Source organism: Callospermophilus lateralis, chromosome 17, assembly GCF_048772815.1.
Source record: "Callospermophilus lateralis isolate mCalLat2 chromosome 17, mCalLat2.hap1, whole genome shotgun sequence".
Classification (NCBI taxonomy): Eukaryota; Metazoa; Chordata; class Mammalia; order Rodentia; family Sciuridae; genus Callospermophilus; species Callospermophilus lateralis.
In genome coordinates, this window is record NC_135321.1 from 48,814,950 (window position 1) to 48,841,845 (window position 26,896).

Here is a 26,896-nt window from a genome sequence, read left to right on the forward strand (position 1 = left end):
CTCTACTTTCTATGAGTCTGACTGCTCTACATTCCTTACATATATGGAATACTATAGTGTTTGTCCTTTTGTGAATGACACATCCCCTTAATTTTGTAATGTCTTCAAGGTTCATCAAAGTTGTTTATGGGGCCAGGTGTGGTGGCACACACCTGTAATCCCAGAGGCTCTTGGGAGGCTGAAGCAAGAGGATCTTGAGTTCAAAACCAACCTCAGCAATGGCAAGGTGTTAAGCAACTCAGTGAGACCCTGTCTCCAAATAAAATACAAAAAAGGGCTGGGGATGTGGCTCAGTGGTTGGGTGCCCCTAAGTTCAATCCCTAGATCCCTCTCCCCCCCAAGAAAAAGGTCATACAAGGATCAGAACTGCCCTCCTTTTCTAAGGTTGAGTAATATTCCACTGTATGTTCATGATTTTGTTTATCCATTCATCTATGGATGGATAATGAGTTGTTTCTACTTTTTCACTATAGTGAATAATGCTGCTTTGAACATGGGTGTACAGCAGTTTCATTTTCATATTAAAACAACATTTTTTCACAAAACTGCATATATTTTATGGCTGACACTTACCTAACCTCAAAATATGGACCCTGGTACAACACAATAATATGGCATCTATTATTACTGGTATTTATGACTAAGGATAGCACTGGGAATATATAGAGAGCAGTCTTTCAAATTATTATTATTTTTTTACTATTCTTTTTAGTTGTAGGTGGACACAATACCTTTATTTTATTTGTTTTTATTTTTATGTGGTGCTGGGGATTGAGCCCAGTGCCTCACATATGCTAGGCAAGCTCTCTACCACTGAGCCACAACCCCAGTCCCTCAATTTATTCATTTATTTTAACGATTAAAGAAAAGACTCCTAAACTTCACAATCTTGATGCAGAAAGGCCTGTCAGAGAGAGTTCAGAGGCAGCCAATGGAATATAACCAACTGAAGAAGATAAAGCTTTTCTTAAATTGCAACCAAAGGCCATAAAAAGACATAAACAAATGACAAAATCCTGGATTCCGTGGTGAACAGTAAATCTAAAAAATAAATAAATAGAGCCTATCCAACTACACATTTCATGTATTTGTTAGAGATGTTGCCAAAAAAGAAATTGTAAAGGGAAACGGTTTTCTCTTGGGTGAGCTCGCCAAAGCTCGTAGGGTGGAAAGAGAAGGGGGAGGTCAGGCTCAGGCAGCCAAGGGATAGAGAGACTGCAGGCAGGCTGACCTGGATTCCCATCCTGGCTGCTCTAGTGCGAGCCCTGGGACTTGGGGCACTAGCCTTAACCTTGGGGTTCATGATAAGCATCAATAAGTGGTAGCCATAACCGAAAGTATTATCAGGAGCCTGATTTTATTGTTGAGACTCAAACGTGTGAGTTTCCTGCTGTCCTTTACCCAATTTTACCAACATTTTTGAGGATTTGTTGTGTAAAAAAAAAAAAGTGGGGAGGCTTATTCTAGATTAATAATCTTCAAGTATATTTGCTCTCTCCTATTCCCTTACAAGAAACTGAAAAATAAAGATACAGATCCTGTGATACAAATGCTAGGTATCAAATGTTCATTCTGGATTGAGTTATCATTGTGATCATCATTTGTACATAACTGATCAAAATAACATACACTTCACATCGCTATGACTATTAAACACATTAGTAAAAAGTAAAAAATTTGCCAGCTACAGTGGTAGAGGCCTGTAATTTCAGCAGCTCAGGAGGCTGAGGCTGGAGGATTGCAAGTTCAAAGCCAGGCTCAGCAACTTAGCGAAGCCCTAAGCACTTGGCAAGACCCTGTCTCAAAATGAAAAATTAAAAGGTCTGGGGCTGGACTGAGATTGTGGCTCAGAGTGCTTGCCTAGCATGTGTGAGGCCCTGGGTTTGAGTCTCAGCACCACATATAAATAAGTAAAATAAAGGTCCATTTACAACTAAATATATATATATATATATATATGTGACTGCATGACCAATGTGATTCTGCAACCTGTACACTCAGAATAATGAGAAATTATACACTATTTGATTCAAATGTATGCTATGTCAAGATCATTGTACTGTCATGTGTAACTAATTAAAACAAATTTTTTTAAAAAAAGGGCTGGGGAGGTGGCTCAATGGTACAGTGCCCCTAGGTTCAATCCTGGGTATGTCCCCCCAAATTAAAATTTTAACAGAAAATCTCCCTTTCTTTTTTTGGTATTGAGGAATGAATCCAGGCATGCTTAATCACTGAGCCACATCCCCATCTCTTTAAAATTTTTTTTTTTTTTTAATTTTGACACAGGGTCTCCCTAAGTTGCTTAGGGCCTGGCTAAATTGCTGAAACTGGCTTTGAACTCTGAATCCTCCTGCTTCAGCCTCCCAAATCACTGGGATTATGGGCGTGGGCCACTACACCCAGCTAACAGAAAATCTCTTAATGAAAAGGAAGAACTTTTTTTTTAATCCTTTTTTTTTTAATCCTCCAACAAGTTTCTGTATCCATTAATAATTATAATTTCTTCCTAAGATGACAGGATTCAATATGGAAAAAAAGAGACAAGGCTCAGCATCAATATGAACTCTATTTTTGGCTTTAGATGCAAGCACTGCAGCTGCCAAGGTTCAGTTAATCTCCTCCGTGAGGTCTTGCCTGGTGACCAGCTTTCCCCACCTGATCACCCTCTGACCTTTTATCTGGACATCACCTTAACCCTTGTTACTAATTACAGGGTTGGGGATGGAACTCTGGGCCTCATATATGCTAGGCAAGCACTCTACCTCTGGGCACTCCCAGTCCATCTCTGGGTCCTTTGGGATTGTTTGTCTCCCCTAGAATATCAGTTCTATGAAGAGGGACCTTGCTTGTCTTGCTCCTTATCGAAACGTGGAAGGTACTGTGATAGAAATGTCTGCTGAATGTATGAATGCTGTTAGTCTGAGGATCGTTCTAGCCAACATTTATAGAGCAGCCAGTTCAAAAGGACCCTTTCCCCTATTATTATCAGACCTAGGTTCTCCAAGGAGGCCCTGACAGAGAAATCTCCATGTGGGCAGGGGAGCCCACTCTTGTGTCTTGAGATTCACATTGTATTTCAGCTGCTATTTGGCTAGAACAATTAGACCAGGTTCATAATAACATAAGGAAAATAAACACATAGGTAACATGCAACTGGATACCCTCAGATCTTTTCAGCCTGGGTGCTGCCAGTAGTTGGAAATATGCAAAGATTTTTTTTTCAAAGAGTTTTGATATTTTTTTAGTTGTCAATGGACCTTTATTTTATTTATTGATATGTGGTGCTGAGAATTGAACCCAGTGCCTCACACATGCAAGGTAAGTACTCTGCCACTGAGTCACAACCCCCAATTAATTGGGGGAAACATTTGCATTTGGGTGGTTTTTTGCAGGCATGCTAGCACACTGCAATGTGCAGGACAGTTCCATCCAAGACACAGACATGGTCCTTTTGAGAAATTATGCAGTTCTAAGCTCACCCAGCACTTGCTTCTACTCAGCAAATTGGCTCCGTATACCCTGACTAAACCCTTTTTTTTTTTTTTTTTTTTTTTTTTTTTGGTACCAGGGATTGAACCACGGAGCCACATCCCCAGTCTTTTTAAAAAATATTTTATTAAAAACAGGGTCTCGCTGAGTTGCTTAGGGCCTTGCTAAATTGCTGAGGCTGGGTTTAAACTCATGATCCTCCTGCGTCGGCCTCCCGAGTCACTGGGATTACAGGTGTGCACCACTGTGCCCAGCTTCTGAACTACTTTTAAGCTTGGGTTTTCTAACCACCTATCTCTTTCTAAACAATCATCAGAAAGAATGTCCACCCTGCCTCAGTCTACCCCACCCCGGACCCTACTCAATAGTACAACATGGCAGGACTTAATGCCAATATCCCCAAATATGGCCCCTTGGCATACTGTATATCTTAAGCTGCAGGAAATCTGAGAAAACTGCACAAGATCACTCACTGTCCTCCCACCTTTCTTCCCTAAGGCAATCTGTAAAGAATTCTGTGACCTAACTTCCTGAAAAATAGGTCATAAGGCCCTCATTTCAGTGGGGTCCTGCCTTGTAATCAGAAGCAAAAAGATTTTCGTCCTCTGATTATACTCTGTACAACTATACATTAAAATCAATTTTTCCTGGGCATTTGGGTCTTCATTTCTGAAGTCTCCTGTATCATACAAACTTGTAGTCAATAAATTTTTTTTTCTTATTAATCTGTCTTTGCTATAAGAGTGTCAGCCATGATGTTGAGATAAGTTAGTAAAATATATTACTTTTTCTCTTCTATATACAGGTGGTCTATCTTCCCAAAGGAGATACAGATTGCTTTTTAAAAAGATGGGTTGAAGCAGTAGGGAGAAGGGAAGAATCTAGGTTGATCCAGGATAGGCCAATGTAGTATGATGATATATTAAGTAGATTTAAAGTATCTGCTATCCTATAACCAAATGTATATTAGTTATTGTGACCCCTGGGAGCATTCATTCATCCTATACTTTCGCAAAAAGCTACCAGAATCTTGCTGTGTGAGTCATCTTTTCCTATCTGTGGCAAAATGTTTGTTTTCAGAGGTTGGTCAATAGTTAGTTGATCCAGTTGCCTTGGGGGGGCCCATACCTGTAGCATGGTATGGTCATCATGGGTTGGACCTCTTAGATTCCTATTGGAGGAGCTATTCATCTCACAGCAGCCAGGAAGCAGAGAGAGAGAGAGAGAGAGAGAGAGAGAGAGAGAGAGAGAGAGGGAGGGAGAGGAGAAATATGCAGCTGATGCCACACTATCCTCGTTTAAGAGAACTGCCCCAAATAACCTAACTTCTTTTCATTAGACCTCCACTTCCTAAAGCCTTCACAACCTCCCATTATGGGCTGGCAACCGAACGAACTATTTAGCTATTTTCATACATGAGCCTTTGGGGGCTACTTATCCAAAGCATGGTATTTGCAAAAACTATGAACATGAGATAACCAGAATAAAACCATGGACTTGGGCTGGGAGTGTAGTTCAGTGGAAGTGCCCAGGTAATGCCACCTCCGAGCCCACATTCTCTTTCTTCTGACAATAACCCACTTTATTGAGCACTCACTATGTATTCAATAAATGATACATAAGACTTATGTACAACATATGTATTCGGACATTTTAAACTTATCAAATAGTTCCTACTCACTAGCGTTTACATCATTAAACTTTCACTAAAATTGAAAAATGTGTTAAGTTGAAAAGCCCCTGGCCATCATTAATCAAGTAAAAAAAAAAAGCTGCATTATTCAACTTGCTCCAGCTGCTAACCTTCAGTGAGGATGGGGAGAAAATAGAAACACGTATCACTTGTTAGCATGACCCCTTAGTTGTAGGAAACATCTCAACAATTTTTTCTTGTTGTTGTTTGTTTTTCCTTTTCTTTCTTTTCCTTTAAGAGTGTATGAACAAGCGGGGATTGTCCCAGGATCTCCCGGCTTCATAGAATGGCAGAGGATTGGAAAACTTTCCAAGAGGCTCTCGCCAATGCACCAAGATGCAGGATTTGGGAGTGCTCTTGGGTTTTAACCGTCGAGATGGAATAAATTCGAGCAGACTGGCGTACTGTTTATCTTAAACTGCAACGTTTCCCCTGGGCGGGGCCCCCCCGCGGCCCGAGGGCTGCTCGGCGGGGACCGGTTGGCTCTGGCGGACCCACCGCTTTCTAGCAGGAAGAGGCGGAGCGCGAGGGCGGCGTTGGGGGGAAAAGTGCGCGCAGAAAGGGCTCTGTTTTGGCGCCCACGTTTCCCGCCGCAGTCCGCGTCTCCAGCCTTCACCATGCCTGCCGCCGGCTCTGAGTTGCAATGTACGCTGTCGCCGCCAGCCACACAGGAGCAGGGCGCGGAGCAGCCGCCGCAGCACGGGGAGCTGCAGTACCTGGGGCAGATCAAGCACATCCTGCGCTGCGGCTTCAGGAAGGAGGACCGCACCGGCACCGGCACCCTGTCGGTTTTTGGCATGCAGGCACGCTACAGCCTGAGAGGTGACCGCGGCTGGGTCCACTCTGGGAGGGAGGAAGGGCCCCCGCAGGCTCCGCGCTGCGGCTGCTGGGAGCGCTCGGGAGACGCCGAGAGCGCAGGCTACAGCGAGGCAGGGGAAGCCTCGGTGTCCCGGCTTTGCAGACCCTGAAACAGGCTCTGATTAGAGAAATGATGCACATAGGGTCACACAGATGGGATTGGCAGAGCCGAAAGGTGAACCAGATCCTAATGGCTCCGCGGCTTTGCCTGCCTCGCCTCCTGCTGGCATGGTGCAGCCGTGCTCGCCCCGTGCTGCGCAGTGAGAGATCTGCCTGGGCACGTCCTGGCTTTGCCCCTCCTCTTTTCTCCCCGGTTGGTTGTTCTGCTTTGCAAAAGTTGAAAAGAGGAGGGAAAATGATAGGGGCGGAGCGGCGAAGGCGGAAGAGAACCGTGGAGCTGGCGGGAACTTGTTCCTGACCGTTTCGCACCCATCCGCTTTCCTCTTAAACCTGCCAAGAAACGGAGAGTCCGTAGAGGTCTTACTCCACCCTCCCAGGATGGCTCCAGGGAAGAAGTGCGCTTACGGGTTGTTTGCATCAGGCTTACTGGAGACTAAGGACTGGCTGGGGGAGGGCACAGAACGTTAGGCAGCAGATGCGGCTCCTTAACGTCCGACAGCAGGTGATCCTGGATTGAGCATCCGTTGTGCGGGGTAGGGGACTCTTCCAAGGTGTTTAAGCCAGACGGTAACATTGATTCCCACAATAAAGGAAGAGCATCCTTGACTCAGGCTTGCTGGAGTTTGGAGTTTGGAGTTTGCTGTAGTTTGTAGTTTGGAGGAAAAACCTCGCACCCTACATCCATTCAGACACTGCACACTACCAACTGCCAAGGCAGATGTGCCCAGGACGGCTTAGGGGTTTCCTCTGAGCAGAGCAATTCACCTTATGTTGCTCAGAGAACAGTAAACTCTGATGAACCACAGACCTGGACCTCTCCCCCCACACCCCAGGCCCCATTGAGGATTGAACCCAGGGACTCTCCACAACCACTGAGCTATATCTCCAAGTCCTTTTCATTTTTTTATTTTAAGACAGGATCTTATTAGGTTGCCAAAGCTGATGGTTTCCCACCAACCAGCTTTCTTTTTGCAAGAACTTTCAATCCTCCTCCCTCAGCTTTCCCAGTCTCAGGAATTTCAAGGCCAGCACCACTACATCCAGCCATAGACTTGTTTTTAAATTCACTTCCTCTGCTTAGACCTTGGACAAGTGACTTTGCCTCTCTGGTCTTCAGTCTCAAAAATGTTGAAAGATTGAGGAAATAATGCTCAGTAGGGAATACTGATAAAAAAGCAGGTGCTTGGAAAAAAAAAATCCCTGTTGCACGAATATCAACTATGCAAACAGTAATGTGACCTCGTTTAGTGCTGCATTTGGGGATAAACGTTTACACTTTATTTCTCTTGCTTGTTGCCTCCCTCCCATTGGTGCCTGTAAAATGAAGATCATAAAGATTCCTCAAGGAGGTTTGATCTAAGGATCAACTAAGATCATGAATAAAAGTGAACAGTTGCTGGCTTTGTTACACTAAAATAATTGATGTTGATTTGCTTTACAAATATTGAAAAACTATTTGGAAGTTTTCACCAGTGTGACATCTGTTCCCTGCACTGAGTTAAGTTTACTCTTGACAGTGGTGGAATTGCTTGTGTCCTGGGAAACATTTTGAGTGTTGCCTTCACACCTGTGTGACAGGATTTACAAGGTCTGGGTAGTGGGTGATAGCTCTTTCCCTTTTCCACAGGGGCATCCTCCATGTCTTTGTGTGGAACTGCTATGTCCAGTAGTCCCCAGGGCTCAGGAGGGGCTGTGCCTGTGTGCCTTGCAGCCTGGAGCTCCTCCCTGATCCCAGGAGTTGCAGTTTTCTGGATGTTCCTAAGGTCACTCTAGGGATTTATGTCCTGGGACAGTTTTCCTCCACAGGGAAAGTTAGAAGATATGTTCTCTGTTCCCGTGTTCAAACTGTATGGCAAACTGTTTTTCAGATGAATTTCCTCTGCTGACAACCAAACGTGTATTCTGGAAGGGTGTTTTGGAGGAGTTGCTGTGGTTTATCAAGGTAAAGAAGCTGCTTCTGTTGAAAGGTGACAAAGTTGATGGTCTATTTTCAACATAGAGAGGGCTTTTAAGAGTCGGGTCATGTAACTCCTCGGCCCACAGCCCTTAGACGTTACCCCTAGTAGTTCTCATTTCACTCGGTAAAAAGCAAGTCCTTATCAGAGCGCCTTCCAGCTCTGGGAAATCTGCATCTCTGTACCATCCATCCTACTCCTCTTGCTTATCTTTGAGCACACTAGGACATTCCCACAGAGGCCTCTGGCACTTGCCTTCCCACTCTCTAGAACCTTCTCCTCCACCCCCATGGAGTGTGACCCCCTCACCTCCTTGAAGTCTTTGCTCAGTGAGTCTCAGCCTCCCAGTCAAAGACTAATTCTCCCCTGACTCCTGTATTTTTCTCGAGAGGGAAATACCTGATGTATAATGCCACATTCTTACCTCTCCACCCTGCCCCCAGTGTGGGTAGGGGGATGACAGACAAATAAATAAGCTCCACAAGAGCAAAGAGTTAGTCTCTTTTTTGCTGTTGTCCCCCCAGGGCCTGGAGCATAGACTGCCATGTGCTAGTCACTCAACATGTTTTGAATGCTGAAGAGAGCAAAAGGTAGTAGGTAGTTTGGGCAACAGCTGGAAAGCCATGTGATGGGTGGCAGTGACACCAGGCTCCTCCTTGTATAGTGTCCTGGTCCAGAACCAGTGATGTTCTGTCTAGTACTGGCTAGAACCCTCTGAAGAGATGGGCTTGGTTCTAGGACAAGCTAGACATTGGGATCCTATCTATAAAGCTCTTGATGTGGCTTATATGATCTTGGGCCATCCATGCAGACCTAGAAAGGATTGACATTTGGCTTCAGTTCAGTCTTTCTCAGTTCTGTGTTTGGGGTGGGTTCTGTGTTGGCCTTTTAAATGACAGTGAACCTCTACCTCAAAATGCATCTTCAGAAATCTCAGAAGAGGTCTTTTTTTTTTTTTTTTAACAGTACCAGGAATTGAACTCAGGGGCACTCTACCACTGAATAACACCCCCAGCCCTATAGGAAAAGATTAGAGAGATGAATCCAAAGAAGGGGTCAGACCACCCTATCACCCTCCAAAAGTTAGGACTGGGTCCAGTCTGCTTACAGATAGTTCAGGCTCCACATGGACAGGGTCAAGTGCCCGCCCTCCAGCGTGTCAGCATGGGCTAGAGGCTGAGCAGTGGGTGCCTTTGGGGGCCTCAACCCAGATGGCTCAGAATTCACTTGTGTGCATGTTTACTCTCATCTCTTTAGGGATCCACAAATGCTAAAGAACTATCTTCCAAGGGAGTGAAAATCTGGGATGCCAATGGATCTCGAGGCTTTTTGGATGGCCTGGGATTCTCCACCAGACAAGAAGGGGACCTGGGCCCAGTCTATGGCTTCCAGTGGAGACATTTTGGGGCAGAATACAAAGATATGGATTCAGGTGAGGAGACAGCAATTCCTCAGATTTCCCAAATGTTCTTCCTACCGTGAGTTTGCTCCATTGTTTTGGATAAAGTCTGGGGCATAATGAATCAGCGATGGGGCCGGGGTGTATTTCTGTGGTAGAGTGCTTGCCTAGCATGTGTGAGGTCCTGGGTTCTGTCCCAGGAGCTGATGTATAACTTTGACATTTTGAGAGACAGTGCCCCATGGAGGTCAGATCACACTCTTGGTGATTTGCATTTATGGGGTTCTTATGAATTCTTGGAATTTTCCTTTCCTGTGCCATCCTGTGTTGTTTGTTGGCAGATAGCTGCAGGATTGTTGTCCATGTTGGGGAGTAGGGTAGGAAGAAAGTTCATCTGTGGGAGGAGATGCCCAGCGTCCATGTGGCAGCTTATGTTTCTTCAGCTAGAGACTAAACCTCTAGAGTGCAGTAGGTGGTGTTGGTGTGATCCAGCATAGCATTAGGGTCCCCCTCCCCCACCCTCTGCTGGAATAGAGGAAGGATGAAACATTTCACTCCAGGATTTCCTGTCCTGTTAGTGGCACCATTTGCTTGAGTCATAGAGCCCAACCCCCTCCCACTCTCGCCTTTGGCTCTTTCTTCCTAGCTCACCTGTTCTTAGGATGGGGGTTGCCAAAGCAAACACCACCTCGGGGTGTGTTTGTATGTGTGTGCACACATGCAGGAAGTAACAGTTTCCTGGCTGGAGGGATTTGGGCCTGGTGTTAATTCCTCAGTGAAAGACTAAGTCTGCATTTATGTGCAGTCATAAGGCCTTTTTTGATGTTGGCGGTTTCAAGGATTTAAAAAACGCTGTGAGGACTAGGAATGGGTGAATTTGAAGAGGGAGAAGGTAGAATGGTGGCTTGGACTGTGGGGAAAATGGGAAGTTAGTGTTTGGGTACACAATTTTAGTTTGGAAAGATGAAAATGTTCTAGAAGTGGATACTGTGTGGTTGTACAACAATAGGAATTACTTAATGCTGATGAATTGCATACTTAAAAATGGTTACAACAAGGGCTTGTCTAGCATGTGCAAAGCCAGACTTTCTGCAGGTGAATGGTCAGTGGCTTCTTGGTATGTGATTGCTGACCTAGGGCTCCTTCCTGAAGATGTCAGGCTTCTCTCCTGGCTACGGGGCTTTACATCCTGCCTAGTGTTATTGTTGCTTAAGGGGCCAAGTCATAAAAGTATTGACTTAGTTGGATGAGTACAGGCTGCTAGATGTCAGCAGAAGAGTTTGTCATCTTTGATTTTGAGTTTTCATTTTGAAATAATTAGATTCACAGGAAATTGGGGGAAAAAAGGTAGAGAGAATTCCTCTGTACCCTTCATCCTGTCCCCGCCCATAGTGATAGCTCCTGTTAATAGTCTTACTTAAATTAACATTGGTACAATCCAGAGTTGATCAGTTAGAGGCCTTTATCCCACAAGATGTGAGAACTATTGGTCTGGAACATTTTCCATCAGTTGGAATTTTAACCAGAGGACAGTCTGAAGCTTTGTGTTTCCATTAACAAATCACTTCTCAGCTTCCAGTTCCATCTCAGAAGGAAAGCAGGGAATCAAACTCCAGAAAACAGGATTGGGAGAAAAGAAAAATGATGTAATCATTATAGGGTTTCCTATATTTATAGGAAATACCTGTTTAGCTGCTCAATCTCTAGTATAGTTTGGGGTAGAAATGTGGGTAGGTTAGTGTCAAGGTCGTGGAAAGGAATCCACAGTCCCTTTTTAGTTGGAATGTGTATGCAATGCTGTATTCTACTTTAGACTCAATATGTTCTGTGGGACAAGGATAAACGAGGTTGTGTCATTTGAAGTGTGACAGGAAGGGTTGGTGGGTTAGAAGCTGAGTCCATGGGAAACACTGGAAAAATCTAAGATTACTGAGATAAGTGTATAAGTCTGTGGGGTTTTTGTTTGTTTTTGTTGTAATTATTAACAACACACCCAAAAATGGATAATATTATAAAGGTTTATGTAGCTCCTGGTCCTGGAGGCTCAAGGACCCACATCTGGTGATGGCCTTCTTACTGCCCAAGTTCTGAGGCAGCTGGGAATTGCATGGCAAGAGATGAGAAGAGCACATATGTGTCCCTTTTGGTTTCTCTCCCTCTTATAAAATAAGCCACAAGATTTAATCGTGGGAACTGTGCCCTGTGACATTTTAGTTTTCGGTGGACACATCTTTATTTTTTATGTGGTGCTGAGGATCGAGCCCAGTTCCCTGTGAATGCCAGGCGAGCTCGCCACCACTTGAGCCACATCCCCAGCCCAACATATGAACCTTTGAGTGACACACTCAAACCATGTCCAAACCATAGCACTTAGCAGTGGGGGAAGGGAGGAGGAGGAGGTGACACTGTGATAGGACAAATCTTTAAGGAATTCATGTATAGAAAATAGACTTTGCTATGACTCCAGAGGACTAGGAGCTTAGGACCTCAAACTCAACCCAGAGAGAGATGAGAAATTTGCACAGAGTTCTGTCACCATGGGTCAAGAAGGGACATTGAATGAAGGGTGTAATGATGGCAGGGCCATCCCATGAGAGGCTGTGATTAACTTATGTATGTGTCTTAATTCTGTAGATTATTCTGGTCAAGGAGTAGACCAACTGCAAAAAGTGATTGACACCATCAAAACCAACCCTGATGACAGAAGGATTATCATGTGTGCCTGGAACCCAAAAGGTGAAATATCCTGGTCATCCTCTTTTCTGTTAAGTGTATGGTCAGCACGAAGCAAAGCCATGTGACACTGCTGAGGCACCATGGGGAGCTGGGACCCTGGGAGCTCGCCCCAGCCATGGGATTTGTTGTTAATCTCAGCAAATCACAATTCATTTTCATTCTCAGATCATCAGGTTGAAAGCAGAGCATCTTAATTTGTGCATTTATACTTGTTCCTTTTTCAAAAAGAGTTTTAAATTGCCTATGAAAATACACATAAAATCTTAACGTTTTATTTGGAGCAGATGACATTTCAGGTCACCACTACTCCACTCTCACTAATAATTTTACAACACGATTGTTAAAAATAAAGTCTACCCAGAGTGGGATTTTGGATCTATAATGAAGACAGTAGGGTCTGCTGAAGGCACCAATATCCTGTGGTCCCTGCAAATGAAGTAACTCATTCCTCCTGTATTTGCAGTCTGGTGCCTCAAAAATAGCATAGATCCTTAATTTCAGCTCAAATGGGAGAACATTGCTTTAGCATAGACAAATCTGCACAAATCTTCAGCTTCAGGCCACTGCTCCAGGGGGTGGGACAATGGTCTGATTTTCGTATGTTGAAAAGGTCTGGGTTGCAGACTTCCCTGGGGCCTGATGGCTTTTTTCATGATCTCCAATGGTTTACCTTGCTCGCAGCTGTGCTCTTTAAAACCATCCACCCCTCCTTGTTCTCCTCTGTGCTGGTTCCTCAGATCTTCCTCTGATGGCACTGCCTCCATGCCATGCCCTCTGCCAGTTCTATGTGGTAAATGGGGAGCTGTCCTGCCAGCTGTACCAGAGGTCAGGTGACATGGGCCTGGGTGTGCCCTTCAACATCGCCAGCTATGCCCTGCTTACCTACATGATTGCACACATCACGGGCCTACAGGTGAGCTGCTCTAGGAAAGCGCTCTTATAGCCAGCCTATTGCACTGAACTCTTTGATTCTTTAATTTGGAAAAACTAGCAGGAGAATTCAGTCTCTGATTAGTATTAAAATCTGATATACGTAAGACAGACATAAACTGGCTTGCCTCGTAAGCCTTCATCGGGCTTTCCTGCCTTTGTTGTCTATGTAAACTTAAGTTCATGCAGGTTGTCTATAATGTAACTTTCCTAAATTAACTTTTCTCAAAAGCTATATTGGTTAAATTCTTTATTTTTCTCAAAAGCCTTGGGATAGCTGCATATTCTATAATGTGTTTTTAAGTGATGTGTTTAAAGGGATTGAAACGAAAACATTGATTGTTCTGTGGGATTTATTTAGCCAGGTGACTTTGTACATACTTTGGGAGATGCACACATTTACCTGAATCACATTGAGCCACTGAAAATTCAGGTAAGAATGATATCTAGTATCCTTTTCAAAGCTTGGTACTCAAAGGTTGATTTGTGGAGCATTCCTATATGACAGGCCCTCTGTGTGATGTCATGCTGAAGTAGAGAAGACATGCTCCAGTGTTTAGGGAAGGGTGTTGGGCAGGTGGGCAGGGATGATGTGATATTTGATGTGATAGGTGCTCTAAGGCACTAAGCACCTGTACCAGAAAGGAAGAGCCACACTCTGGGCACGGAATTTGCAGCCTTCCTAATTCATTTTTTTAGTTGTCGATGGACCTTTATTTTATTTATTTATATGCAGTGCTGAGACTCGAACCCAGTGCCTCACACATGCTAGGCAAGTGTTGTACACTGAGCCACAATCCTAGCCTCCCCAATTCATTTTTACTTGAAGGGGAATTGAATTGCATGTTTTCTCTTTATTTTATGCTAAATATAATGCTTAGGTCTGAACTTTCAAAAGCCTAGTCTGTTCAAATCCCTAAGGTTTACTTACCAACAGATGACTTGAAATGGAATAAAAATATGACTGTGCCTTCATGAGCCCCAAGAAAAAAATAATTTTAGAACCAAAAACTTTTACTCTTATCCTATTCTAGATTAGATTGTAAGTTACTCCTTTTTCAGATCTTGGCCTAAATAGAGGGTGACCACAGGTTTATTCAGCTGCTTCTCTCTGCTGTCTGCACTTGTGTTGGACACAGATACAAAAGGTCATGACCTCTACATCCTCACTGCCACAAGTACTCATACTGGAGTCCGGGCTTGCCTTTTTCTGTAACTTGCCAAGAGATGCCATCTTTTGTTCCCCTTTCTGCCAGGGACATTTGGGTTAGGGACAGTGGAACTCAAGAAACTATACTGCATGTTACTATGAGGTATAGATGGAAAAGTAAAATAAAAGACTGTGTCATAGTGTTAATAATTACCATGAATTACCATAACTCACACCTGATGGGCTACCAGGCACCTGGTGCTTTGTATTGTTACAAGATACCCTTTACACTTGATCTGTGCAACAGAAACAATTGGGTATGTTGCAGTAATAGTGTATAACCAGGGTTAGGGCACCCACAGTACTAGACATTTGTAAAATAACACTTTGTTGATTAAAAAAAAAAAAAAAAAAAAACACAGTATTTAAAGTATTTATTTATTTTTTTAGTTGTAGTTGGACACAATATCTTTATTTTATTTATTTATTTTATGTGGTGCTGAGGATCGAACCCAGGGCCTCACACGTGCTAGACAAGCGCTCTACTGCTGAGCCACAATCCCAGCCCAAATACTGTGTTCTTGTTCCATGGGAAGCAGAATTAAAAGCAGGTTGCACAAATATGGCAAAATAATGATCTGATTTTGTTTTTAGCTTCAGCGAGAACCAAGACCTTTCCCAAAGCTCAAAATCCTTCGAAAGGTTGAGAAAATCGATGACTTCAAAGTTGAAGACTTTCAGATTGAGGGGTACAATCCACATCCAACTATTAAAATGGAAATGGCTGTTTAGAGTGCTTTCAAAAGAGTTGGAAAGGTTTTGTCACTTGTAGGGTTAGGCTGAATGCTCAGGTGAAAATTGTTTTTTTCTAAAGAAAAAGAAACTAGGTCAAAAAAATCAGTTACTATTCATTAGCTTTCAAGTATGTTTCCATTGGCAGATATAACTGTGCTGTTTGTTTTAGCAGTCACATTTTGTTAACTGAGGGAGCACAAAATGCTGAGCAAAGAAAGTGGGAGTTTATATACTTTTAGCAAAAATACATAGCATTTCAGTCTCTTGGCTTCATTAAGATTTGTGAATTTCATTGTTTGTATAAGCTATTTATTCCCTTCAATTTTGAAGTAACCCATCCATCATAATATATGTGCATTATGAATGCTTATTTGTTGTATATGTTTCTATAATAAAGAACTGTTTGCATTTGTCCATTTTTTTTTCATTCTGTATTGCCATTTATCTGCTCAGTGCCCACCTAAAAGACATTCACTCAAACCCACCTAAGCCAAGCAAGCATGTGCTGGATTCTGGTTTAGATGCTGCTTAGAGGGTGAGAATATATATTAGAAATTCTGACTAAACTATATTTTGCCTTTTTTTTTTTTCATGATTCATCTCATCCTAGACGCACTTTACATTAAAAGATAATTACCACTCAGGGGGCTGGGGCTGTAACTCAGTGGCAGAGTGTTTGACATCACATAACAAATAAAGGCATGCTGTCCAAAATAAATAAATAAAAAGATAAACACCACTTAGGACAGAGGGTTTTTTTTTTTTTTTTTAAGGATTACAAAAATAATTCATGAAATACCATTTGGCCCCCATTTATTTTAGTGTGGTATGGATTCTCTGTTTACTGATCAGGAAAAGGCTAGATCATGTCAGGGCTAATAGTTTTTCCTTTGGTGCACTAACAGATCCCCTGGAGTCCTGGAGAACTATTTTTATTCTGCTAGTTTATGACAAGTGTTAGAACAAATAAGGGATTGTTCCAACAAATTATGCAATGTGTTGCTTATTTTCAAAGTATGATTTAATGTCTGCAGACTGGTGCTTGATGGAAATTTTGTTAAGAATATCTTCCTGGGTTTTGGGTTAGGTAAATCTAAATCTACTTAAGGATTAAATAGAATATATATATTGGCTTGTTAAAAGAATCAAATTGAAATGATGACTGGGCTAATTCTTGAGTGGAACTTGTCTTGATTAGTAGGATAAGATTTTTTTTCTTCTCTATTTTTATAAAACTACCCAGGAAATTTTAAGTCTTTTCACTTAAGAAAAAATGGTGTTAGGGCTAAATGAACACTTAGTTTTCTTGAGCAGCGAGGAGCTTCTTCCAGACATCGCCATCTGGATATTGGTGTTTCCTTACAGAGTCCTCCTTCATTTCTGTTGAGTAGCCAGCGTCCTAGCAAAGACGACATAGTCACTTGTGTGGATAACCACCAGGAACAAAAATATGTATGTTACTTATTCCTACTGTTCCTAATAATGCCAGTAAGTCAGAAGCATATCAATATTTTAAAAAGTTTTCAGACAGGGGGTTGGGGGGCATACTTTATTGGGTACTCAGTAGGATTAGTTACAGAAACTAATCAAATTTCCTTTGATAGCACAACCCCTATTGGTGAAAATAAGCCACAATCTGAACCTGACCAGGACAAATGGCCCAGGTAATACCGTCATAGTCAGAAACTTTTAGGTCACTAACTTGTAGATGGTACCAATTTTTGTTTTTTCAAAGAATCCTTGTCAAGCTATTTAACCTCCATGCTGACCTTCCAGTCTTAGGAATTTGATTCTGACCTCTTAAAGAGCCATTTGTTTCTAGATATGAAAATAAACTCTAGGGAGTTAGAGCTTTGTGCCCTATGTTCATGGGCACATTAGTGGCTAGCAGCATCTGAGGTGTCCCAAGTCCCAGCTTACCTTAGGAGGCATATAGGAAGCCTGCTTGATTACCACAGGATACTTGAAATGTTCATGCAGATGGTCCACATATTCACACATCCTAGAAAAGGGAATCAAATTGGGACAATAATGCCCGAAGTCAGATAATGCTTTTCTTAAGGCAGAGGGGGGTCTGCCCTTAAGAAATGGACTCCATCACAGCTTAGCTGATTTCAAAGGCTTCTATGCAAAGCCCTTCTGTGCCCCAGATGCTTTTTATCTGTGAAACAGCAATGTAGGGGCTGAGGTGAATCACAAAGTCCCTGATAACTAAAAGTTCTGTGATGCCCTAAAAGCATCAGTTTAGATTCCATGAAGTATCTGGAATCACCTGGGTGCCTATATCCCAAAGTTAGATGAATAGATTAAATCACCAAGTGAGTCTCTTTCCAGCTATGTGACTAGTTTAGAAGAGTATAGGTTCTGGGTCAGTCTGTCAGCCACTTTCTAGTTTTGTGGTGGGAGGGTGGGATGTGTTTATGTTTGGGGTGGAGGGGGACAGGTAACCTAAGCTGCTTATGTCTCCTGATCATTAATAGCTGTGGCAGGCAGGCGGTGCGCAGCCTGGTGCTGGGACTGCATAAAGAAATTAGCAAATGAGTCTCGTGGTTTTGGTGGACACAGGCACTAAGCCACTGACTGTGCTGTGTCATGTGTTAAGAACAGGTTGTGGAGGAAGACAGCCACATGAGACGGCACAGTTGGGCCTTGAAAGATAAGCAGGGAATAGTTGTTCCCCTGCAAAGAAGGACAAAGCATGTGGGGTTGGCGTGCACTGTCGGTGTGGTGGTGTACAGGGGCATTCCCTCCAGCACTGCCAGTATTGCACCAGGAACTTCCTGCACTGAGGCACTGGTGGCACTCATTCTTATCCCTCAAGACCCGTGGGACTTCTCTAGGTTGGTCTGGACCGCCCTTGTTCCCAAGGGCAGGAACTGAAATGAGAGCAGCAAAAGCAACATAACCTAGGAAGGTGGTTTTTCTGCATTCTAGAATCAGCCTATTCATTGGAGTGGGGATGACTTGGTGTTAGCCTCCATCTTCCAGATGAACAGATGGGTTTAGTATAAAATTGTTTAGGCATATTAATAGGAAGTACCTGTGTACTCATTACTTTATTACTTATTACTTTGGGAAATGCACTGAGGGAAACTGAGGTGTCCCAAGTCAGCTACCAAGGGCTTACCTGAATCACATTGAGCCACTGAAAATTCAGGTAAGAATGATATCTAGTATCCCTTTTTAAGCTTGGTACTCTCTTGATAAAGGTTGATGTGTGGAGCATTCCTATATGACAGGCCCTCTGTGTGATGCCATGTTGGAGTATAGAGGACATGCTCCAGTGTTTAGGGAAGGGTTCTGGGCAGGTGGGCGGGGATGAGTATATAAGTATATAAATTCCCACTTTCTTTGCTCAGCATTTTGTGCTCCCTCAGTCAACAAAATGTGACCACTAAAACAAACAGCACAGTTATATCTGCCAATGGAAACATACTTACAAGCTAATGAATAGTAACTATTTTTTTTTTTTTACCTAGTTCCTTTTTCTTAAGAAAAAAACAATTTTCACCTGGATATTCGGCCTAACTCTACAAGTGACAAAACCTTTGGAAATCACTCTAAATATTAAAGAAAGAAACCATTACAATTATAAAGGACCCCTGCTATGTGCCCAGATAGATCCCTTTATTTGGCTGGGAGGATTACTGAGGATTGGGTGCCACTGAGCCACATCCCCAGTCCTATTTTGTATTTTATTTAAATGAGTCAGGGTCTCACTGAGTTGCTTAGTGCCTCACCATTGCTGAGGGTGGCTTTGAAACTCTCAACCTCCTGCCTCAGCCTCCTGAGCTGCTGGGATTACAGGCGTGCACTACTGTGCTGGCTCCATTTTGGTGTTTACCTTTCCAATGCCTGTTTTCATGCCCTCTCTGTGCATCATGTTAATTGAGCTTTCTTAGACACCTTTAACTCTAGGAAACCAAAAAGCACAGTAAGCAAAGCTTTATGGATGCAGCGACTGGAAGGATCCCATCCCAGTTTCACCTGGGGGCTGAGGTTACAGTGGACCACTTGTCTGGCATGTGCAAAGCTTGGGGTTTGATACTCAGCATGGCAAGATGATAAAGTTCCCCTGGGCATGCCGAGAAGATGAACTAACTACACAAAGCTGCAGCCAGGTGGTACAGGACTCCAGGGTCAGAAGAGGAGACTGGATGGAAGTGGACAGTGCATATGTGCTGAGAGCTGGCTTCAGAAAAAGGAGCTGGTTTTGAGAGAGGAGGCCTGGATTCAAACTCCACCCCCAACATACTTACCAAAGTGAGTCAGCTACCAAGAGCTTACCTTTCAAGAAGGAACAATGACTCTGCTCCGGTGGGTCTCCATTGTTATTGTCCCATGTGGAAAGTCAAGCAAGACTAAAAGCCTTTGTGTTATAGTTTGTGTTCAGTTTATGAACACAAAAAGTAAATGCTACTATGTTTGTTCACTGTGGAAGCTGGCTTTCTTAAAGCCATATTAGGCCCTTGTAACACTGCACCAGGTTCTGAGTATTTCTGGTCTTGAGAGCAGAATCATAGAAGATGTGGCTTGAACCAAGGGGCACTACTCAGGGGCAAAGTGAGTTAATGGCACAGTACTGACCTGTTTTTAAGGCTTGCAGAGACTGATATGTAGTCAAATATAATCAGGTGCTGCACCAGTTCACAGAGGCCAACTCCACCCGCATGGGGGCAAACAGGAACTAGAAGAAATTTCTATTTAATGCCAAAGGTAGCACAGAGAGAGGAAGGAATGAAAGAGAACCCTGTGGTTTTTATTAATACCCAAAGATGATTAAACCATTCATTAATACTGAATGAAATTCCAGGATGAAAATCATCAAAGATTCCTTGATTAGGGCTAAATGAAGAGTTAGAAAGAAACCAACAAGGCAAACTACAGGCTTATGTGAATTGCAAAGACCCCCAAGGGAACCATGGGGTCTGATGGCAGGAGAAACAGGTCTGGCCTGCAGCCTCTGCAGGGCCCTTACTTCCAAACTTCTTGGCCATCAGTAATACTGAGAGGTTTTCATTGACACTTCCCAGTCTGCAGCTATCAATCTGGAGAAACTGCAGGGCATTCGCTTGTAGGAGTTGCTTAAATATCACTCTATTGTGGCACTGGAAATAGAATTAAAAATAACACAAAGAGTCGGTCTTAGCCCTCAGGATCCCTAAGCCTGGCAATGTGGTGATTCCATGCCAGCTGTGACTCATCAGAAGTCTTCAGCAAGCCTGGACTGTATTATTCTCACTTGGCATGTGGCGGTCCTGACAGTGCAGGCAGGGACTTTGGGCTCACTTCTCTACAAATATGCGAATGTGACAGTGTGAGTCAGGTACAGATCGCATCAGCCCGCCATTTATTAAGGAATAACCGCTGTGTCAATTGGCAAGTGGGAGTGAAGTGGAGCATCAGGATGAAGTACAGTAATAGCGATGAGCAGGTGGCACAATGACAAAACGGAACCATGGCAGAGCAGTATTGCTCCTTTGCTGGGAAAACTGAGAATCTGTTCCTCACACTGCTTGGCTCGTGGGCTGGCTGCAGCAGGTGTTGGCAGGCACTTGAGCTTAGTTTATAAGCACAGAAAGCAAATACCATCATGTTTCTTCAATTTGGAAGCTGGCTTTCTTGAAGCCATTGTATGCCCTTGTGATTATAACTTTAAATTGCTGCCTTGTCAATTCTGATGTGAAAAAAAATCAATGACCTGAGTCCAATGAATTATAGAAAAAGCTGCAACCTTTTGACTACATCTGACTGCTGATTTCTAAGGAACTGCTGATTTCTAAGATAACAAAAATTCCCAGCTCACAATGCAACAGGTATGAGAGCCTAATGTACAATGGGGTCCTCAGTCCGTGGTCAAGGACATGTCACTCACCTGCTCTCCAGTGGCGACGCCTATTCCTAATGGAACCAGTGCCTACAAGAGAAGCCAGTCTTGTGTCATTTTCATAAGATTTGAAACAACTCCTTGTGTTTAAAATGTTTATAGCTGAAGAAGGAGACATCCTTGGGGTTGGACCATGGGAAGTTTAAAGACTGGCAGGAAGATATCCAGGGGAATGTGTCTGGAGGGACCAACGCATGTCCAGAGAGCAAAGGCAAGCGCTGCTCCCAGTTGCTATCGGTTCCCTTCCTGGCCCTCCTGCTCCAAGGCCTGTGCTGTGGTGTGGAACTGGGAGAAGACCCGGTCACTTGGCAGTGGCTCTTCATGGACACACAGGGTCCAACCTCTGCTTCCTGCAGGTTACCTCTTCCTTTCTTCTTTTTTCTCAGTGGTTATTCTAGAACCCTCATGTGCTGCTGTCAATTCCAAAATCCTCTCCCTTCCAGGTATGTGGATGACTGAGATCCTACTTCACAGATAAGGCTGAGACCATTGCTCACCTGTGAACTCTTCACCTGGTGAGTTGCTGGAATCTTCCAAGACATGATGCTGCTACTCTATCCTCTTGCTTGGCCCTGGAAAGCTACCTCACTCACCAGCCCCCGGGCCCTAAGCTGCTCCTCTGCAGCCTCCACTGAACTATGATTCTACAGTTGCCCACCTCAGACATCTTTGGCTCCTGCCCGGTTCCATCTCTTGATCACTGACACCCAGAACCCACACTTTCTGAGCTCTTACTGCCTGTCAGGCACCATGTAAAATACTGACGTCAATCACTCCTAGTCACAACCCAGCAGAAGAGGAGCCATCAGTAGCCCCATTTTACATGTGAAGAAAAAGAGGTGCAATGTAAGAACTGTGCCCCCATTACAAAACTAGAAGGATACAGCTGGTTTGAACTTTAGGCCAATTGCAGAGCCAGAGGAGGCTCTTTCTACTGCATTTGGCCTGAGATCTCACCCAACTTTACTTTATGTGTGAATCACTAGATTAAGCCAACTTCTCAGAAGAAATAGCCCTTATTTTAGAAGGCAGGTGTCCCTTACTCTAGCACTTGTCCTGCCTTAAGCAGGATATGTAAACTTGGCCAAGTTATGCACAAGTCACCTGAAGCCTTGGCTTCCTAATTGCAGCAGGTCTCAGTTTCAACAGATGGATTCTCAAGCGCCTTTTCACACAATATTTTATGCTTCCTGAAGTTTCTAATTTAAGATTGCTTGGTTCTTTTATCTTAGAAGAGAGGGAGAAAAGGAAAGGTAAGGAGAGAAAACCATTTGAGTTACTCATTCTACCACTCTAAGGCCGTCTATGTGTGGCACTGACTATGTATCAAGTTTTTGTACTTCCTTGTCACTAATTCCTGAGTCTGCTCTCTTCAACCTGCCCTCCCCTTCATCTCCCCTAGATGAAGCAAGAGCCTCCCAGTTCCCATCCTATTTCCTTCTGCCTATTCTTCGCCTTCCACAAACCCACCCCCAATTCACTCCTGTTGCCATACCAGTCCACTCGCCCTTTCCTCCAGCCATCACCGTGCCATCACTGAGATCTTCCAGTGGCTCCCTCTGGCTGCATTCTCTGAGCAATGGACCCCATTGTCTGGCCCCAGCTACTGCCTTCCCAGCACCCCCTCAGCATGCACCCTGCATTCCCTTAGGTATCTCCATACCACCCACCCCTCCCTTGTAGCTAGCTCATTTGCCCCCTTCCTCTGATGCCTACTGAGGAAATGACATCCCCACACCTGTGTAGGCAAAACCTGGGAGGATCAAATTCCAGAAGAGCTTCTAAGGAGACCCTCCAAGTGGGCAGAGGTCAGGTGGGTGCTGGGGAGTACAGCATACTTTAGGGTGCAGCAACCCTTAAAGAACTCTAAGAAGCAAAGGCAAGTGGGACTCAGGTGAAAAGTCTTGTTGTCCCATGACCTCTCATCCAGAGCTGCCCATTTCAGAACTATTCCTTGGAAGGTTCGGGTTTTCTTTAAATAAAGAGGCCTCAGTTGCTCCATGACTCCTGCTCTCATTCCCTCACCTGTAGTATGGTGTTCCCTACATTATCACTTCTGTTCTCCTCCCATCAAGGTCCCGTCACATAAGACCACACCCATCATCCTTCTCCCCCTTCTTTCTACTGCACTCGGCCCAGGATCCCATCCAACTTTTTTTCATGTCTCAGGTTTTTCTCTTTCATGAGGCTATAAGTAAGGAAAGGAGAGAATTCCTGAAACAGGTTTCTGATGAGTGTCCCACCTAAAGTAGATCATATGCAGATTTAGTGAGAAAACTGGAAGAACAGGTCTCTGAGCCTCTGACTTCATACCCTTGTAAGACCTGTGAGTTTAGGTAGGATGCATTGAGGTGTTCCTCCCAGAACCTGGAACTAAGACTACTCCATCACAGTTAACTTTTTTGCAGGGGGCAGAGGTTACTGGGGATTGAACACAGGGGCACTCGATTACTGAGCCACATCCCCAGCCCTATTTTTGTATTTTATTTAGAGAGAGGGTCTCACTAAGTTGCTTAGGACCTTGCTTTTGCTGAGGCTGGCTTTGAATCTGTGATCCTCCTGCCTCAGCCTCCCGAACCACTGAGATTACATGTGTGCGCCACTGCACCCGGCTCAGAGTTAACTTTTAATGATCAAATCCTAATAAGGGAGAGCAGAGTTATGCAAAGTCACTTCAGGGAGAAAATGTTTCCTAAGGGGGCAAGACTTGGCTAGAAATCAAATGAATGTTATAACTCAATAGCACAGGGTGCAGGGGAAAAGGGTTATCCGATGAAAACACAAGTCAGAGGCAAATGTTCCCAGAGGGAGAGACAAGGCTTGGGACTCAATGTCTCTGCTGCCAGAAGCAAGTATTATCAACGTGGCGATGGCCGTGCTGGGCCATTGTGGTCTGAAGCCATCACATCTTCAAATTCCACAGACAGTCCTAGCCAGTATTCCATACTCATCCTGCAGCTCCGGCTTAATACAGCTTCTGACAGAGCTTGTGCTGGTTTGAGGATGAAAAACCTAGAAGTTCTAGTTCTCTTTATGAATTAACCAACTGGCATTCTTGCTTTGTAGGTCAATGCTATAAATCTGAGCAAGCCCTCCAAAACAGACAAAACTTCTCAGATATCCTGACATACGAGTTGTTGTTTCTTTCTTTTCTTTTAATATATGAGGTTCTTTCAGAACCTGAAAGGGAGAGGGGCTGGCTCCCAATTAGAGTGGATTTCTCTCAGGGGCTCTTGGAAAACACAGGAAACCTTCTCAGGGAGGCTTGACATTGACATTAACAAAACACACCTTTCCTTCTGAGACATCCAGAGAAGTCTACACTTTTTGTTTCATTCTGGGTGAATGAGTGTGGATGCTCCTCACTTACAATAAGGATAATGATAAACCCATTGTAAGTAGAGAGGATACTAAGTAGAAAACTCATCAAACACATCACCCATGGAACATACTAGCTTGGCAGCTCGGCACACTGCAGAGCACTGGTTATTTCCCCTAGTGATCGTGTGGATGAGCAGGAGCTGCTACTTGATTCTGCTTGGTCCTGCTCAGCATCACAAGAGTACTGTACTGCATATTGCTAGCCTGGGAAAGGATGCAAATTCAAAACTTGAAGTCTAGTTTCTGCTAAATGCCTATCACTTTTGCACCATCATAAAGTGGGGAAATCATATGTTGAGCCATTTTAAATCAGTGACCATCTATATCTAAATATCAGTCATATTTCTATATTTATAAAGTATGAGAACCATATCTATTAATCTTCAGATGGCTGGTAGCTTTTCAACTTTCAGCAACTTTCTTTCTCAAACAAATGGAAGTACAGTCTGCAGCTCCCATACTTGTCACATGTTACAATTATTTCAAATATTCCATGAGGAAATGTAAAAGGGAAAACTCAAAGAAATTTTGGCATCTTCCATGACCCTTCTGGAAAACTAAACAAAAAAATAAATGGCCAATGCAGCAGAAGCATCAGTTTACCCACCTTGGAAATGGCTGCGTGCCCCAGGATGTCATCAGGGGACGTTGGCTCTTCAATCCACAATGGCTTGAACTCAGCCAGCTTCGACATCCACTCCACTGCCTCGGGCACATCCCAGCGCTGGTTGGCATCCATCATCTGTAAGAAAGGGCCTTCACTCTGCTGCAGGGGTGACTCCCAACAAGGAGACATTGTCACTCAGTACCACCAACTGCTGAGGAAGATTCACCTGACATTTCCTTTTTTGAGGACAAGCACATGCAGCCCAAACAAAAAGAACCAAAGAGTAGCCACTGAAATTAGAACTCTGGCTCTAGATACTGTCTTTTTTGAGGAGATGCAAATTGTTCATGAAGACTCTGGAATGTCTGAAAGTGCCCATGGGCTGGGTCTCAAGAAGTACTTGCTAGACCCTGAAGCTCAGGCCCAGTTTACATTGAGATGCCCCCACACCCCCACAAATAGGTGTGTTTTGCAGTGTTGGTTAGATTGTTGGAACCATTTTATCATTCTGAATCATATGCACAGTCAATGTTGAGTTTGCTCAAGAGTTATTTATTGACTACTACCTACCATGTGTCTGGCACATTAATAAATAACTACTTAATGAAATACCTGCTTCCCTGGGCACTTCATGGATTTTGTTTCATTTAATCCTTATAAAAACCCTACAAGGCAGTTCATATTAACCTATTATAAACAGAAAACTGAAATGCAGAGAAGTAACTTACTCAAGAACAGTAAGGTAAGTGAAGGGTGAATTCAGGTCGAGGCCTCACTTGCCCAGCCCTGGATCTCTGTAGTGTGTGCTGCCACCCTGCCTGGAAGCCAGGGGCTGGGTGTGCAGCACTTGAGCAAGACCCTTTCACCCCGACTACCACCAGCCTTCCCATGCTTGGAGAAGACAGAAAAGGAAATCGATCTATAGAACGTGCTAAGTGTGTGAGCTCCCTCACAAGACGGTGAGAAGCAGAAGAGAAGACAGTACACTCAGGATCAATTTTCATCATGAATTATTTGGATGAGGATGACCTCATGAAACAAAAGCAGCTAAATTAACTCATGTATAAATAATGGGACTTCTGATTCTGCTGCCACTTCAAGGAATCCAAACTTCAATTTTAATGTATGAAACAAGCCTTTTAACTTTATAAAAAAAAGATTCGAGGTGGCTGGGGAGTGGCTCAGCGGAAGAGGGCTTGCCTCCCATGTGTGAGGCACGGGGTTCAATCCTCAGCACCATATAAAGTAAATAAACAAAATAAAGATACTGTGTCCATGTATAACTAAAAAAAAATATTTTAAAAAGAGATTCAATGGTGACCTCCTTTCATGACAATGTTTTACACATAATAACTGTTTCATAACAATATGCAGTCAGGAATGACCAATCCTCACATTTATTTCTGCCAGAGTTTCAATTCTTCTTCACATTAGTTCCCTGAAAGCTGCCTAGCTGATGAGCTAGGTAGGGAATTAATGACTGACACATCAGGGCGCCAATGGGAGACCCATTTGCTTGAGTTTATTCATATTAGCAAGATGACCAATCTATCACCCTGGTATTATTTAGCTTGTTCTGCAGAATTCAAAAACTAAAAAGTATCAGCCCCCATTTTTTAAAGAGTTCACCTACTACAAGGCCACAGAATCATAATTCCTCTGACAGTAAGTTTTAAAATTCCCACTGTTTTTAATTCTTGCTTGAAACGAGTTCTTGCTTGAAATGAGTTTTGGCCCTGAACAAAGTGGCAAGGTGGCCACTCCTTAGTGGTGTAAGAGAATATTTACCAAAGTCTTCTCTGGTCCAATCATGTCTCTGATGAGGCGGCATCGACGCATGTCATCCTGGAGATCAGCCCCAACCTTTACTTTAAACCTATAAATACATTTGGT

General features: G+C 43.6%; 2 protein-coding genes across 4 annotated transcripts in view; one reads left to right on the forward strand and one right to left on the reverse strand.

Annotated features, from left to right (window-relative positions):
* Positions 1-2,790: 2,790 nt before the first annotated feature.
* Positions 2,791-15,542, forward strand: Tyms (thymidylate synthetase). The gene is made up of 8 exons (XM_076836971.2): positions 2,791-2,878; positions 5,424-6,007; positions 8,032-8,105; positions 9,376-9,550; positions 12,152-12,253; positions 12,991-13,166; positions 13,545-13,616; positions 14,988-15,542. Exons 2-8 carry the CDS (start codon positions 5,803-5,805, stop codon positions 15,123-15,125), a joined length of 942 nt encoding a protein of 313 aa, XP_076693086.2. The 5' UTR covers positions 2,791-2,878; positions 5,424-5,802; the 3' UTR covers positions 15,126-15,542.
* Positions 14,758-26,896, reverse strand: part of Enosf1 (enolase superfamily member 1) — a 34,444-nt gene continuing 22,305 nt past the window's right edge. For 2 of the 3 annotated variants that reach the window (XM_076836970.2, XM_076836968.2), the window contains 7 exons: positions 26,792-26,879; positions 25,004-25,138; positions 21,004-21,045; positions 20,107-20,236; positions 19,716-19,815; positions 17,049-17,130; positions 14,758-16,527 (listed from right to left, as the gene is read on the reverse strand). In XM_076836970.2, coding sequence (XP_076693085.1) covers positions 16,426-16,527; positions 17,049-17,130; positions 19,716-19,815; positions 20,107-20,236; positions 21,004-21,045; positions 25,004-25,138; positions 26,792-26,879 — 679 coding nt within the window. In that variant the 3' untranslated portion in view covers positions 14,758-16,425. The remainder of the gene's footprint in view (positions 16,528-17,048; positions 17,131-19,715; positions 19,816-20,106; positions 20,237-21,003; positions 21,046-25,003; positions 25,139-26,791; positions 26,880-26,896) is intronic. The other variant, XM_076836969.2, reaches the window with a different exon arrangement.

What these genes read in the sequence shown, in the direction of transcription:
- Tyms (XM_076836971.2), top strand. Translation starts at nt 5,803, where the DNA reads ATGCCTGCCGCCGGCTCTGAGTTGCAATGTACGCTGTCGCCGCCAGCC. An exon ending in GGCACGCTACAGCCTGAGAG is followed by an intron (nt 6,008 to 8,031) that starts GTGACCGCGGCT and finishes ACTGTTTTTCAG; the next exon opens with ATGAATTTCCTCTGCTGACA. An exon ending in AGTTGCTGTGGTTTATCAAG is followed by an intron (nt 8,106 to 9,375) that starts GTAAAGAAGCTG and finishes TCATCTCTTTAG; the next exon opens with GGATCCACAAATGCTAAAGA.